This window comes from Schistocerca piceifrons, chromosome 3 (assembly GCF_021461385.2).
Source record: "Schistocerca piceifrons isolate TAMUIC-IGC-003096 chromosome 3, iqSchPice1.1, whole genome shotgun sequence".
NCBI lineage: Eukaryota > Metazoa > Arthropoda > Insecta > Orthoptera > Acrididae > Schistocerca > Schistocerca piceifrons.
Genome location: NC_060140.1, coordinates 112,278,950 through 112,294,457, shown reverse-complemented (window position 1 = coordinate 112,294,457; position 15,508 = coordinate 112,278,950). Strand labels below are relative to the sequence as shown.

The following is a 15,508-nucleotide window of genomic DNA, read 5'->3' as shown; positions in this document are numbered from 1 at the left end:
ATCTTGAACACAGTTTTCTGAAAACTGTATTGAGCAGCTAGTTCAACAGCCCAGTGCAATGGAAATATTTTAGACCTTGTAGCTACAAACAGACCTGACCTTATCAATAATGTCAGTGTAGTGATGGAGATCTATGATCATGATGTCATTTTAGGGAAGATTGTCACTAAAGTTAATAAGTCCATCAAAAAGGCCAGGAGAGTACTGTTGCTGGAAAGAGGAAATAAGCAGTTGTAAGCATTCCTTTTGGGCAATGAATGGACATCATTTAGTTCCAATATGATGAATTTAGAGGAATTACGGGCAAAGCTCAGACTTACTGTGAATCACACTCTGGAGAACTATGCACTGAGGAAGTGAATTAAGGATGGAAAAAAACATACCATGACTTAAGAAAAAAAAGAAATCGGATGATGGTGAGGAAGCGAGATACTGTTGCATCCTCGGCTTAGAAAAGAATGCGCAAATGAAAATAGGCAGAAGTTAGTAGAAATTCGTGCATCTTTAAAAAGATCGTGATTATCGTTACGGCAGTGACTTCGCATACTTTCCTACCCATCCAAACACTGCAAACCTATACTGTGAGCATGAATTGATGCACATTCTGCAGAAATTTGTATGAAAATAAATGTTAATGTTGTGATAACATCAAAGAAAATTTAAGATGCGGGAAATGTTGCAACACAGTATAGTTAATGATGGCAAATTACTGTATTGAGAGAATAGCATTTCTGGTGGAACCTACAAAAATGAACATAAAAAGTGTGAAAATTTAAAATGCGGGAACATAAAAATGAGGTTTTAATGTACTTTTATGAAGTTGAGTTGTAAGTTTCCGAATTCATAGACCCTACAGACAAACTTGAATAACCTTTTGGTTGCCTCTGCTGTAACTGATTTTAGAAATTCTGTGTTATGTGATCTCAAGTCTTCCAAAGCTCTGTGAAACTCTTTGCCCTGATATCAGATCCTCTGTGTCCCACATGTTGTTGTTGTTGTTGTTGTTGTTGTGGTCTTCAGTCCTGAGACTGGTTTGATGCAGCTCTCCATGCTACTCTATCCTGTGCAAGCTTCTTCATCTCCCAGTACCTACCGCAACCTACATCCTTCTGAATCTGTTTAGTGTATTGATCTCTTGGTCTCCCTCTATGATTTTTACCCTCCACACTGCCCTCCAATGCTAAATTTATGATCCCTTGATGCCTCAAAACATGTCCTACCAACCGATCCCTTCTTCTAGTCAAGTTGTGCCACAAACTTCTCTTCTCCCCAATCCTATTCAATACCTCCTCATTAGTTACGTGATCTACCCACCTTATCTTCAGCATTCTTCTGTAGCACCACATTTCGAAAGCTTCTATTCCCTTCTTGTCCAAACTGGTTATCGTCCATGTTTCACTTCCATACATGGCTACACTCCATACAAATACTTTCAGAAACGACTTCCTGACACTTAAATCTATACTCGATGTTAACAAATTTCTCTTCTTCAGAAACGATTTCCTTGCCATTGCCAGTCTACATTTTATATCCTTTCTACTTCGACCATCATCAGTTATTTTACTCCCTAAATAGCAAAACTCCTTTACTACTTTAAGTGTCTCATTTCCTAATCTAATACCATCAGCATCACCCGATTTAATTTGACTACATTCCATTATCCTAGTTTTGCTTTTGTTGATGTTCATCTTATATCCTCCTTTCAAGACACTGTCCATTCCGTTCAACTGCTCTTCCAAGTCCTTTGCTGTCTCCGACAGAATTACAATTTCATCGGCGAACCTCAACGTTTTTACTTCTTCTCCATGAATTTTAATACCTACTCCGAATTTTTCTTTTGTTTCCTTTACTGCTTGCTCAATATAGAGATTGAATAACATCGGGGAGAGGCTACAACCCTGTCTCACTCCTTTCCCAACCAGTGCTTCCCTTTCATGCCCCTCAACTCTTATAACTGCCATCTGCTTTCTGTACAAATTGTAAATAGCCTTTCGCTCCCTGTATTTTACCCCTGCCACCTTCAGAATTTGAAAGAGAGTATTCCAGTTAATGTTGTCAAAAGCTTTCTCTAAGTCTACAAATGCTAGAAACGTAGGTTTGCCTTTTCTTAATCTTTCTTCTAAGATAAGTCGTAAGGTTAGTATTGCCTCACGTGTTCCAACATTTCTACGGAATCCAAACTGATCTTCCCCGAGGTCCGCTTCTACCAGTTTTTCCATTCATCTGTAAAGAATTCGCATTAGTATTTTGCAGCTGTGACTTATTAAACTGATAGTTCGGTAATTTTCACATCTGTCAACACCTGCTTTCTTTGGGATTGGAATTATTATATTCTTCTTGAAGTCTGTGGATATTTCGCCTGTCTCATACATCTTGCTCACCAGATGGTAGAATTTTGTCATGACTGGCTCTCCCAAGGCCATCAGTAGTTCTAATGGAATGTTGTCTACTCCCGGGGCCTTGTTTCGACTCAGATCTTTCAGTGCTCTGTCAAACTCTTCACGCAGTATCTTATCTCCCATTTCATCTTCATCTACATCCTCTTCCTTTTCCATAATATTGTCCTCAAGTACATCACCCTTGTATAAACCCTCTATATACTCCTTCCACCTTTCTACTCTCTCTTCTTTGCTTAGAACTGGGTTTCCATCTGAGCTCTTGATATTCATACAAGTGGTTCTCTTCTCACCAAAGGTCTCTTTAATTTTCCTGTAGGCAGTATCTATCTTACCCCTAGTGAGACAAGCCTCTACATCCTTACATTTGTCCTCTAGCCATCCCTGCTTAGCCATTTTGCACTTCCTGTCGATCTCATTTTTGAGATGTTTGTATTCCATTTTGCCTGCTTCATTTACTGCATTTTTATATTTTCTCCTTTCGTCAATTAAATTCAGTATTTCTTCTGTTACCCAAGGATTTCTATTAGCCCTCGTCTTTTTACCTACTTGATCCTCTGCTGCCTTCACTACTTCATCCCTCAAAGCTACCCATTCTTCTTCTACTGTATTTCTTTCCCCCATTCCTGTCAATTGTTCCCTTATGCTCTCCCTGAAACACTCTACAACCTCTGGTTCTTTCAGTTTATCCAGGTCCCATCTCCTTAAATTCCGGCCTTTTTGCAGTTTCTTCAGTTTCAATCTGCAGTTCATAACCAATAGATTGTGGTCAGAATCCACATCTGCCCCAGGAAATGTCTTACAATTTAAAACCTGGTTCCTAAATCTCTGTCTTACCATTATATAATCTATCTGATACCTTTTAGTATCTCCAGGATTCTTCCAGGTATACAACCTTCTTTTATGATTCTTGAACCAAGTGTTAGTTATGATTAAGTTATGCTCTGTGCAAAATTCTACAAGGCGGCTTCCTCTTTCATTTCTTCCCCTCAATCCATATTCACCTACTATGTTTCCTTCTCTCCCTTTTCCTACTGACGAATTCCAGTCACCCATGACTATTAAATTTTCGTCTCCCTTCACTACTTGAATAATTTCTTTTATCTAGTCATACATTTCATCAATTTCTTCATCATCTGCAGAGCTAGTTGGCATATAAACTTGTAGTACTGTGGTAGGCATGGGCTTTGTGTCTATCTTGGCCACAATAATGCATTCACTATGCTGTTTGTAGTAGCTAACCCGCACTCCTATTTTTTTTTTTTTTATTCATTATTAAACCTACTCCTGCATTACCCCTATATGATTTTGTATTTATAACCCTGTAATCACCTGACCAAAAGTCTTGTTCCTCGTGCCACCGAACTTCACTAATTCCCACTATATCTAACTTTAACCTATCCATTTCCCTTTTTAAATTTTCTAACCTACCTGCCCGATTAAGGGATCTGACATTCCACGCTCCGATCCGTAGAATGCCAATTTTCTTTCTCCTGATAACGACATCCTCTTGAGTAGTCCCCGCCCGGAGATCCGAATGGGGGACTATTTTACCTCCGGAATATTTTACCCAAGAGGACGCCATCATCATTTAATCATACAGTAAAGCTGCATGTCCTCGGGAAAAATTACGGCTGTAGTTTCCCCTTGCTTTCAGCCGTTCGCAGTACCAGCACAGCAAGGCCGTTTTGGTTAATGTTACAAGGCCAGATCAGTCAATTATCCAGACCGTTGCCCCTGCAACTACTGAAAAGGCTGCTGTCCCTCTTCAGGAACCACATGTTTGTCTGGCCTCTCAACAGATACCCCTCCGTTGTGGTTGCACCTACGGTACGGCCATCTGTATCGCTGAGGCACGCAAGCCTCCCCACCAACGGCAAGGTCCATGGTTCATGTGTCCCACATGAGCTTCCATTTCTTCTTCTGTCAAGTGATGAGACAGTTCCTCTGTCTTTATAGAGGCTTTCAATGTAATCTTTACATCTGTTTGCTCTCTCCTGTGTGTTTAGCAGTGGAACTCCTTCTCTATTTGCTTACTAAATGAAAATTTTTGCATTAAAAATTGTGTGCAATTGTTTGCGGATGTTGTCTATAGCAAAACAATAGTTTGCAATATAAATAGTAATGTGTACTAACTATATACAAATATCATCTTGAGCCCAAGAACTCACTTATTGTGGTAATGAATCTGTACAGGAGCTGTTTATGGTGGAGGCCAGGCAGTAACAATGGAGACTAGGCAGAGCCGCAAAGAACTGGAACGTGAGGTCACTTACGCCATGTTCAATGTCCGTGTCGCAGAGATGCAAGCAGATTGGTTCAAGAACAGGTGATGGAGCAGTCTTGTAAAGTTTTGATATAACTAAAAAAGTGAATAAGAGAAAAATGACTGCCAGATTAGAATCTGTAGTTAGCTAGTCTCAAGTGTTGCAGTTCTGCATTGCAGGATGCAGTTGCATACTGTTTGAAAGTAATGGATGACATCTATGGATATGAACTAATAGATCTGTTGGTGCCATATGTACCTTAATTTAGGCTTTGGTTAGAAAATGATGGAGAGCGATAGTTTTCATGTTAAGAGGAGCAGAAGTGTTTCAGTCACAATACATCAGGATTAAAAACTTAAAGAAAATGAAGGCTCAAGAATGGAAGCTAATCACTAATTTCAGTGCTTCTTTTGTGCAGGGATGAGATTCAAAATGCATTGCCTGAAGTGAAGGAGCTTTTGTTAAAATGGTTGGAACAGCAGGCGTCAATGAGAGTGTCTTGTGAGGCACTACAGGACTCTCACCAGCTCATGGCATTGGTGAAGGAAGCCGAATCGCAGCCCACACACCCTCTCTACTCCCTCGCCACACGCCACTCCGCACATCGCCGGGTACAGGATGCACTGTCAGCTACACGTGCTGCACTACAGGAGCGTCTCGAAGAATGTGACAAGCATTTAACTATGCACAAGGTGTGTATCACACTGTAAAAGAACTTGGCCCTTGACTGATTGTGTTAGATTATTATGAACATAATTCGTCTAAAATGTAGGAACCTACTAGAATACTACAGTATTTTTAGGGTAATTACATCTCTTCAAAGAATGGAAAATCAGTGATTATATAATGGCAGTGAAATAGAATTGGTTACTGCTCACCACATAGACAAGGTGTTGGACAGCAGACAGGTATATTTAAAAATAGACTCAGCTATCAAAGTCTCTCCTCAGATGTAGAAAACACACACACACACACACACACACACAAAATGGCCACTGCTCTTTCTGGGCACTGAGGTTGACTTTGGTGAGCAGTGACCTCAGCTGAGGTGGATAATCAGGAAGACGTGTGGGACAAGGAGGGGGAGTGATAGAAGTATAGGGGTGGGGCAGGATGCTGCTTGTGGGAGTGTGCAGATACATGGTTGGGACAGGATAGTAGACTGTAGCATTTGTTGGTTGTGATGGGGAGGAAGGGGGAGCAGAGAAGGGGAAATAACTATGTATTCTGGAGGGATACCAGGTATGTGTAAGGCTGGAGTGGGAGCAAGGGAGGGTGTAGAAGCAGGTGGCGACAGGGACTAGCAAAGTCTTATGCCGCAAGGTTATGGGAATGAAGGATACATTGTGGTTATCTCATTTGTAACAACAGGAATTTTCCAGCTTGTGGGCAGCAGATTTGCATTACTGTGGGTAGGGGGATGTCACTGTGCTCATTTAATGCCAGGTACTAAGTTGTGTACACATTAAGGATGGCATTTTCTACTTATTTTGGGGACGTTAGTGTAATTAACTGAAATCTGCCATATGTAAGATTGCAAAATTATTCTTATTACAGTGAATGTTATTCAATAGAATTCTACATCTTTAAGATTTTTGTGTGTTGCGATTGTGGTGGTGGTGGTGGTGGAGATTGAGATTCATTTGATATTTTCCACAAGAAATTAGTAATTGGAGTATGCAGGCGCAATTCATGTGTAATAGCAGCCTGCACATTTATCAGTCCAATGCATAACTTGCTGTAGATGACGTTCTGAATGTGTAAAACATGCAGCTTTGTACTGAATATATGAGCTGATGTGATACAGACTGATGAGTAGTCTTAGTTGGAACTCGGTAATGGGTTTTAGGTGACACAGGCCTAGTCCAAATGAGAAAATAATGGTAGGAACAAAAAATAAGAGCAAGTAAAAAAGTCAGTATGATAATGAAAATGGTTTGAAAAAAGATTAAAATAAAATTACATTTAAACCAATTAATTCGGTAAAAATAATAATCTCATTTGATAAAAATTTAAAACAAAAAAAATTATATCCCCTGATGAGATTCAAACCCATGACCTACTCCTCTACAGAACCAGTCGCAACAATGATTTGCTACCTTCTGAAAGCTTGACCTCGTGCAATGTTGGGTGAAGCAGCTTATTTATATTGAATATGTTCGCACATGACATTGAATGCCTGGGTTGGAGGAACAAACTCCTACGCATGAAGGGTCAACTAACAAGTAATTTTAATCTGGTTGTAATACAGCAGCAATAGTCACACCTTTATGTTGCCAGATGTAGTGTATTCAGATTTACCCTTAAACAGACATTCGTTTCTAAGACATTGTACGGCAAAAGTAGTAGTGCAGTTATTCTAATCTTGAAAAGTGAAACAAAAAATAAAATTTATTCCTTCACAAATGTGCATTTACTCCTAAGTAATACAGTGTTCATCGCTGTAGGACTTAAGTTGCCTTTTTGATGGACAAAAATGTCAACTTGTCACCATATACTTGTGAAGTATGTCTAATAATGTAGCTTCTGGCTGTAAAAATAATTTAAGTGGAAATGTTGTTTAACACCAGTACACCATGTAGTCATTTTTTCCAATTAAATACATATTTGTAACGTGACAAAAAGACAAAGTAGGCATTTTGAACTCATGACTGTTTTTCATATGCATATGAGGGAGGAGTAGTGGGGGGTTGAGGCACATGAATGTGAATGATAAAGTTGTAGAATATACACTGAAGAGCCAAAGAAACTGTACACCTGCCTGAGGTCATGTAGGCCCCTCGCGAGCACGTAGAAGTGCCACAACACGACATAGCATGGACTCAACTAATGTCTGAAGTATTGCTGGAGGGAATTGACACCATTAATCCTGCAGGGCTGTCCATAAATCTTTAAGAGTAAAACAGGTTGGGGATCTCTTCTGAACAGCACGTTACAAGGCATCCCAGGTATATCCAATAATGTTCATGTCTGAGGAGTTTGGTGGCCAGGGGGAGTGTTTAAACTAGGCAGAATGTTACTGGAGCCACTCTATAGCAATTTTGGATGTATGGAGTGTCCCATTGTCCATCGGAATGCACTATGGACATGAATGGGTGCAGGTGATTAGACAGGATGCTTACATACGTGTCTCCTGTCAGTCGTATCTAGACATATTAGTGGTCCCATATCAGTCCATCTGTGCATGCCACACACCATTACAGATCCTCCACTAGCTTTAAAAGTCCCCTTCTGACATGCAGGGTCCATGGAAGCTGTAAGAATGAATGCAAATAAGTTTAATAATTTCTAATAATAAATTACTTCCACAATGGTGCTATATCCCGTGGATCAGAACTAGTAGAAGGCAAGGGAATTTACACCATAGATGTTCCCTGCCAGCTCAGTAGTCTGACTATAATGTTATTATAGGTAGCATTATCATACTCGTTAGAAAGATGAATTTTGTGTTATTCTTTTGGGTTGCTTTATTATTTCTCACAAATGAGTAATTATGTGTAAGTAACATTGTTAAACAAGAACACGTCTCAGTAAGGCAGTTACATGAAACATCTCCCTCTCTCCTCCCCCCCCCCCCCCTACTCCCCCCGTCACACCTCCTTGGTCTTTTTCTTGTGTGTGTGTGTGTGTGTGTGTGTGTGTGTGTGTGTGTGTGTGTGTGTGTGCGCGCGCCACTTCTATTTTCATATATACCTAGGAGAAGTATACAGTTAGTATATCACATTCCTTATAATGAGAACTAAAAAATGTTACAACAGATAGGGTTGTATTTGTTACAGTGTGTCAAATTTAAATGCCAGTATTTTGTGTTCATTTTTTGTGCATTTTGCATCTTATTAAAGGAGATTGTAAAATCCTTAAATTGGCTTTGTAGAAACATGATATATTCTAATTAAATGTCTTGTGTTTTCAGAATGCACTGGCTTGTGTCCATGGTACACAGATACAGCAGTGGTTGACACAGTTAAATCAGGAGTCTGAAAAGGATTATCACCTTGTTTTTGATCTGGTCAAAGAATTTCTCCAGAATGCTGGACAGAGTCAAATGATAGTTCAGGTGAATTCTTTAACTATGAAGTAGAAAAAGAAAGTATGAAATCTTTAATGGGTTTTGTCGTCTCACATTAGTTTCATACCTTCTAAAAATTGATAGAATAAGCTTCATATTCATTACTTTGTATACATATAACTTTGATGAAGGCCTCATTATCACCACCACCATTATTACAATAATCATCAACATCATAATGTCAAATTAGTGAAAATTGCAACCCTAATTGAGACTCCCATTTATAAATGTAAACTTGGAGAAAATGTAGAACAGGGTGCAATAAATAAGTGATAAAGATTGCAGAGAGCTGTCACATATACAAATCCAGCAGTGCTCCCTTGCAGATCAGAGAAATCATTGCACCAAACTCTCAGAATGGAGTCCCCTCAAACAAATTGGAAATATCAAAGAATGTGGAACTATTCCACATCAACAATGAAGAATGCAGTGCTAGTGAATTCAAGTGATAAGCATCTGACACATTAGTTTGTCATATCATGAAGTTTTGTCTCAAACAGAACATGATATTAAAACAGCAGTGCATATGTGGAACCAGTGGATAGAAGAGACCTATGCACTGCAGAGCCAGTTGTGATCATCAGTATACATTATGGCCACTATCTTATGAGCTCAGTCCTAACAGATTGTTTTGATTACAGAGCTGACCCTCATGCTAGAACATTTCAACAGATGTGGGGTTGTCTGTGTGGTTGGATTTGATGTCATCTGTTACAAGTTGAGCTGCTGTCATGAATAACATTCCAATAACAACCATTATTTAGCATTCCCTTGTGCCTCAGACCGAAGTGGGGCTGCTAAGAGGTAAAATGTTGCATTTTTGTATAAATTCCACTTTCATCTCTCCTCCTGACATTGAAGTTGATGTCATATGTGTAGGACACTGTTGTAAGTACTGCAGTCTTGGAGTGTACATTGTGGAGTGTAATAATGGTCACACACTAATTGCAACTAAAGCGTCATTTTTATGTACCACCAGGAGCTGTCGATAAAACATCTTTATTTGCTACCATTTTCAATTGATGCATCAGCAGCTCCTGCTAGTAAATAAATAAGACATTTCTTTAAATGTTTGTGGGGCAGTTGTAGTGGTTTGAGAAGCAACTTGTACAACTTAACAGCAGGAACTCCCGTACCAGTAATCTCTTACAGCTGGTGTTATCTACTCCATCCTTCAGGCAACTCCACATCTTTTGTATGTTTCAGTAGAATGTTGAACAGCTACATGTGGCTAGAAATGTACGAACTATTCTTCTTCTTCTTCTTCTTCTTCTTCTTCTTCTATTAGTAATAGTAGTAGTAATTCTGAAATTCAGGTGTGAAGACTGATGAGAAGTATTGTAATTGTAATCTATTCCGTAACAGCACTTGATCCATGATATAAAGATAATTTCAGATACATGTTTCCTGCTGCTGCAGTTTTCACATATGTTAGTTTTAATTTGATTCTTAACGTTCTTTTTCTACTAAGTACTTTTCGTGCTGTATTTACCTGATTGTAAGATGAAAAGTCCAGGTTGGAATATCAGCAATATTACAAAAAGGAAGATTGCTACTCTTTGTAAAATTAACTTGCAGACAGACATAATGAAAAGACTGTTCCATATGGACCGAATAGGAGTTCATTAAACACACACTTTATGAAAGTCAAAGTCCTGTCAGATGCTCAGACTTTATGTACAAACTGAATTAACAAGGGCTAAGTCCTATATGAAGTAAACTTGTCTAAGTCTGGCATATAGCCATTTGAAAATTAATTCAGAATAAATTCAAAAGTCTACCATGATGACAGCCCCATTTTCTTCTTCAAAGAGGCATTGAAGATAGTAAGTCTACAGCTGACAATTCCTTGGGCCGTGAAGTCAGACATGAATGGCAGTGATGCTGTGATGGCATCCGTGAATAAGAATCTTGATTGATGAAATCCTTGTGGAATCGGCACTGACTGAGGAAACTCACTCTGAGCAAACTGGTCTGGCCCAAGGGTTGGCTCCCAGTGAATGAATGGTCAGGGCATGGTCATCTGTCTTCTGGGAAACTCTTCCTGGTGTGTTAGGCTTCTGTGAAGCACTAATGTGGTGATAGTTGCTGACACCACAGGTTTTAAGCCTCAGTATAGCACTAAGTTTTTATGTTGTATAATCACTTAATATAGGGGTCATACTACATTTGTAGATGAAGCTTTGGCAGTTGAGGTTGTGTGCCAATTTTTTTAAAATGGAGGGATGGGAGGGGGAGCAGTGGCACCAGTTTGACTAAGCAATTGTACAAATGTGGTGAGGTGAGTGGCGAGTGAGTAGCCATGGAATGTAACCTACGTAACTTGCTTTTTATGAACATCTAGAGCTTGGGTGGCAAACCAGTAGAAAGAAAAGAAGGGAAATCTGAAATGTGGAAGAAATATCTAATTCTTCTGTGTACAGGTTTGAGGACATTAGTATAGAAATAAAATGAAGTAGGTGAAGATGAGATATGAGACCTGATACTGCAAGAATAATTTGGAGAACTTAGATATTCAAGTGGGAACTTGATCGCGGAAGGAGACAGCAGTCCCTCAGAATTAATAAGATCCTTGTGAGAGCCAGCTGTAACTAAACTCTTCTACCCTGTGTGAGATATGAGGCAGGGAAGTACTGTAAGACTTTTTAAAAGAATGTAAATAATTCTAATTTCAAAGAAGACAGGTGCCAAGAGGTGTCAGTGTTATTGGACAATCGGTTCAATATCTTGTGGTTGTAGAATTTTTGCATATGAATGGAAAGACTGGCAGAAGTTGACCTTGAGGAAAATCAGTTTGGGTTCCATGGAAATGTAGGAACATAAGAGGCAATACTTCCCCCCGTGTCTTATCTTAGAAGATACTTTCAAGAAATGTTTGTAGCATTTGTATGTCTACAGAAAGCATTTGATAATGTTGACAAAGAGTACACTCTTCAAATTTTGAAGGTGGTAGGGAGAAGATATAGAGAGTCAAACTTGTACGAAAACCAGGCTGCAGTTACATGCGTTGAAGGACATGAAAGAGAAACAATAGTAGAGAAGGGAGTGATATGGGGTTGCAGTTTATCCTCCATGTTATTCTGTGTGTACATGCAGGAAGCAATAAAGGAAATTTTCTAATTGTGACAGGTAAGTACTGATGCTCTAACAAAGGATATTACTGTATCCCAATTCTGCTGAATAATAATGCAGCAATAAAACATGAATGAGAAACAAAACTAAAATTAAAGTTAAATTGCAAAGGAAATGCACCATATACAACAACAAAACATAATGCTCATATAGGTTCTCATCTGATAGCACATATGGCATTATGCTGTAATGAAGAACTAAACATGAGATAATATATTACTGGTACTCCAAGAAGCTTAGCATCCTGAAAACCACACTCAAAAGCTTAATATCAGGTCAAGGCCTACTTCACTGGGAATCAGGACATACAAATGTGCCCTTTAAGTAAACACTTTAAATGTGCACATTTTAGTACGATTCATGAAATACTGATGTTCTTGGAGAATCCTCTGATGTTTTGTTTCTTTTATGACATAATGTAAGATGTTTTAATGTTTTACATGTACGAATGTAAGGGCATCCTACGTCATCGTAGCTGTGCAAGTGTGGTGGCGTCTGTTATCTGCCACTCTCTGGCAACTGCGGAAACGAACCTGTTTCGAACAGGTCACAGGAAAATATTGGAAATGGTGGTTTGAAAAGTGTTACTTTCAAAGTAAATTTCCTTTTACACAAGTTGAACTATGTGTGACAATATACGGTGAATTTCTTAAATCGCAGAGCGTTTGACAGTCATTTAAAAATCAACACTCTGATAATGAGCCATTTAGAAGAATTTAGAGACCAGAAGATCGGACATTTACGTCGTCATTAAAAATTTTACTGGCTTAAAGTGCAACACGCGCAAAAAGAGAGAGACATTATATTTGAAAGCTTAGCTTATTAACCTTAGAGACCAATATTATATATGAAAGCTTTGCTTTTCCTGTAGCAACACTATGTATATCCATTTAAACCATAACTGTTCCTGGTGGTGTGTTTGCGCTACTTAACATTGATGATGTACTGTGCTCTGAATATCCACTGTCATCAGTTGGCAAGATCACGTGATGCGAGTGATGGCTGGCATACACAAGCACATCACAATCTCGATTTCAGTGCTTCGGAAAGTAACATTTGTTACACGAAAATATGCAGCATACATGTTGCTGCACATCAAAGATCTTTCCAAAACGTGTTTCCGAAAGTGATGGGAAATTCTGTGCCGGTGTATAAAACCATAACCATTCAAAGGATTGATAAGTTTTCAAGTTCAGAGGAAAAATATACTGTCACTTAACACGAAGAAAGTGTATTTATACCTGGGAGAAAGTGTAACCTGGAAATCTGTGTGGTCCCCCCCCCCCGACCCCCCACCCCCCTCCCACCACCCCTTGTTGCGTATACAACCTGTAATAATGCTGTTATTATTATTTACAAAGACAAATATGTTCTACAGGCCACTGATTGTGCTTCACAAATAGAAGGAAGCAAAACCTGTATGGACAGTACAAACTGCATCAGACGAACCAGAAAAACTTAAAGATTTGCTAATGCAATTGTTATGTTTTGTCATAGATAACAAAGGTCTTGGAAAAGCAGTTGAATGGAGTAGACAGTGTCTTGAAAAGAGGTCAGGTGACGAACATCATCAAAAGGGAATTAGATTAGGAAATAAGACACTAAAAGTAGTGGATGAGAGTTGCTATTTGGGCGGCAATGTAAACTGACAGTAGCAAGAAAAGTATTTCTGAAAAAGAGGAATTTGTTAACATCTAATAAAAATGTAAGGTTTAGCAAGTCTTTGCTGAAGGTATTTGTATGGAATATAGCCTTTTATGGAAGTGAAATATGCATGATAAGCAGTTCAGGTAATAACAGTATAGAACCTTTAAAAAACTTCAGAACAATACTAAAGATTAGATTGATAGATCAGATAATTATTGAGGAGACACTGAGTAGAATTGGAGGAATGAAAAATTTATGGCGCAACATTGGCTAAACATGAGCTTCAACAGTGGTGCTAAAGCTGTTAATGTCCTACAGCACTATTGATTTTCAAGGCCGGTACCAAATAATAAAGTAGACTTTTAAGCTCAATTGGTAAGATTTCTGCTGTCAGATATAGGGAGCCAAGGGGACAATGTGGTATTGTCATTCCTTGTGCTTATAATGTCAGCACTGTAAGCACAGTGCGTTGTAGCAGTTGACTGTGGAAGAAAATCAAAGCTATGACTCGGTTGAAAAATATGGATTTAAGACTTTGCAGTTCAAAACTGGCTCACACATACGGTATGATGCTGGTTTCAAGTTAGTTAAACAGAGGGCACAAACAGTTGTGCCTCAGACAGAAAATTTGGTGTGACAGAAGTGAATATTCAGAGGCGGCATCAGATGAAAAATAAATTAAACTGCCAGTTGCACAGGCCATGTTTTCAGGGAACTGAAACGGGGAAGGTTTCATGAACTGCAGAAGCAGGCTGTGCAGTATGCATGGGAGAAACACAATGAAGGCCTCCCAGTTACTAGAGTAATTATCTGAATGAAGGCACTTGAAATAAAGAGGAATTTTCCAGTTACATGTATCACAGAATTCAAAGTAAATACTGGTATGTGCATGAGAATTTTGTTCAGGGCAGCACTTTTTGTAATGTTGAATACTCAGCGTGTGTTACAAATAAATATTTCTCAAGGAGCCCCTTCAAGAGAAGGGCATTGTACTATATTTGTGGTCATCGTATAGTTGGGTAAATACAGTAAAATCCTCTCTCTCACAGCAAGAAAAAGTTGCTGTTGTCTGTATAGTTCTACCTTAGGAGAAATACCACTATTTATTTGTCTTTTCCTCACTAAAAACTGTGTTTGTTTTTCTTTTGTTGCCTTCAAATAGTGTGAACAATCTGAAAGTGAATTAGGAAGTCTAGCTAAGCAACAGACAGCAATGATGCGCAGTTGCTTGGACCTGTTGAGCCACTATGGAACTGTGACAAGTCTTTATCCAGTGTCATACCTCAGTAGCCATCGTTCAGCCTGCTATCGTAGATGGCTAACTGCCCTACTCCAAGATCTGACCTTGGACAGGTGAGTGTCATTGCCATCTCGGTCTTAATTGCATTTGGAGAATGTAAGGTAATCTAATCTTTCAAAATACTGACAGTCAAGTAACATTTAAAAAGAAGTCCTAATGATGATTATTGATAGCTCTAGAAAAATACCAGTAATTTTTAGTCACTTTTAGTTTTTAAGTGCATGCATACATCCTTTCTCTATAATGCGCATGAGATCAAAATGTGAAAGAAGTTTTGGCATGATCTCTCAGGTGTTCTTTGCATGATTGATTAAAATGCTGTGCCTCCAGGTGTTTCACCAAGTTGTTGTTGTTTGCATTTTATGCACAGAATTTCAACAGCCAGTCACATACTTCACAGCTGTGAGTTGCACTCCTGTGTGTACTTGCTGCCCGCACTCCAGCGAGTCTCAAAATAATGAGTAGATCAGTTGTCGAAATATTGCGCATAAAATGGAAGCACACCACTCAGAAGTTTCAAGTTGTTAATAACAACACAAATATAGCTTTTTATCAGAAAAGTGTTGCAGAGTAAGCGAGGAAACACAGAAGAGAATTGTTATTTGTAACAGCTAGCAAATTTTTAGGTAAAAATTTTTAAAGTTGTACCATCACTATAGGAAGAGATGCAATAAAGCAGTTAAGAAAAGTGGGATAC

At 38.8% G+C, this 15,508-nt stretch overlaps 1 protein-coding gene across 1 annotated transcript in view; it reads left to right on the top strand.

The window, feature by feature from the left end:
• Nucleotides 1-15,508, top strand: part of LOC124787604 (serine/threonine-protein kinase SMG1) — a 393,945-nt gene that overhangs the window by 307,321 nt on the left and 71,116 nt on the right. Inside the window, exons 38-41 of the mRNA XM_047254356.1 lie at nucleotides 4,593-4,725; nucleotides 5,082-5,355; nucleotides 8,577-8,720; nucleotides 14,674-14,864. Coding sequence (XP_047110312.1) covers nucleotides 4,593-4,725; nucleotides 5,082-5,355; nucleotides 8,577-8,720; nucleotides 14,674-14,864 — 742 coding nt within the window. The remainder of the gene's footprint in view (nucleotides 1-4,592; nucleotides 4,726-5,081; nucleotides 5,356-8,576; nucleotides 8,721-14,673; nucleotides 14,865-15,508) is intronic.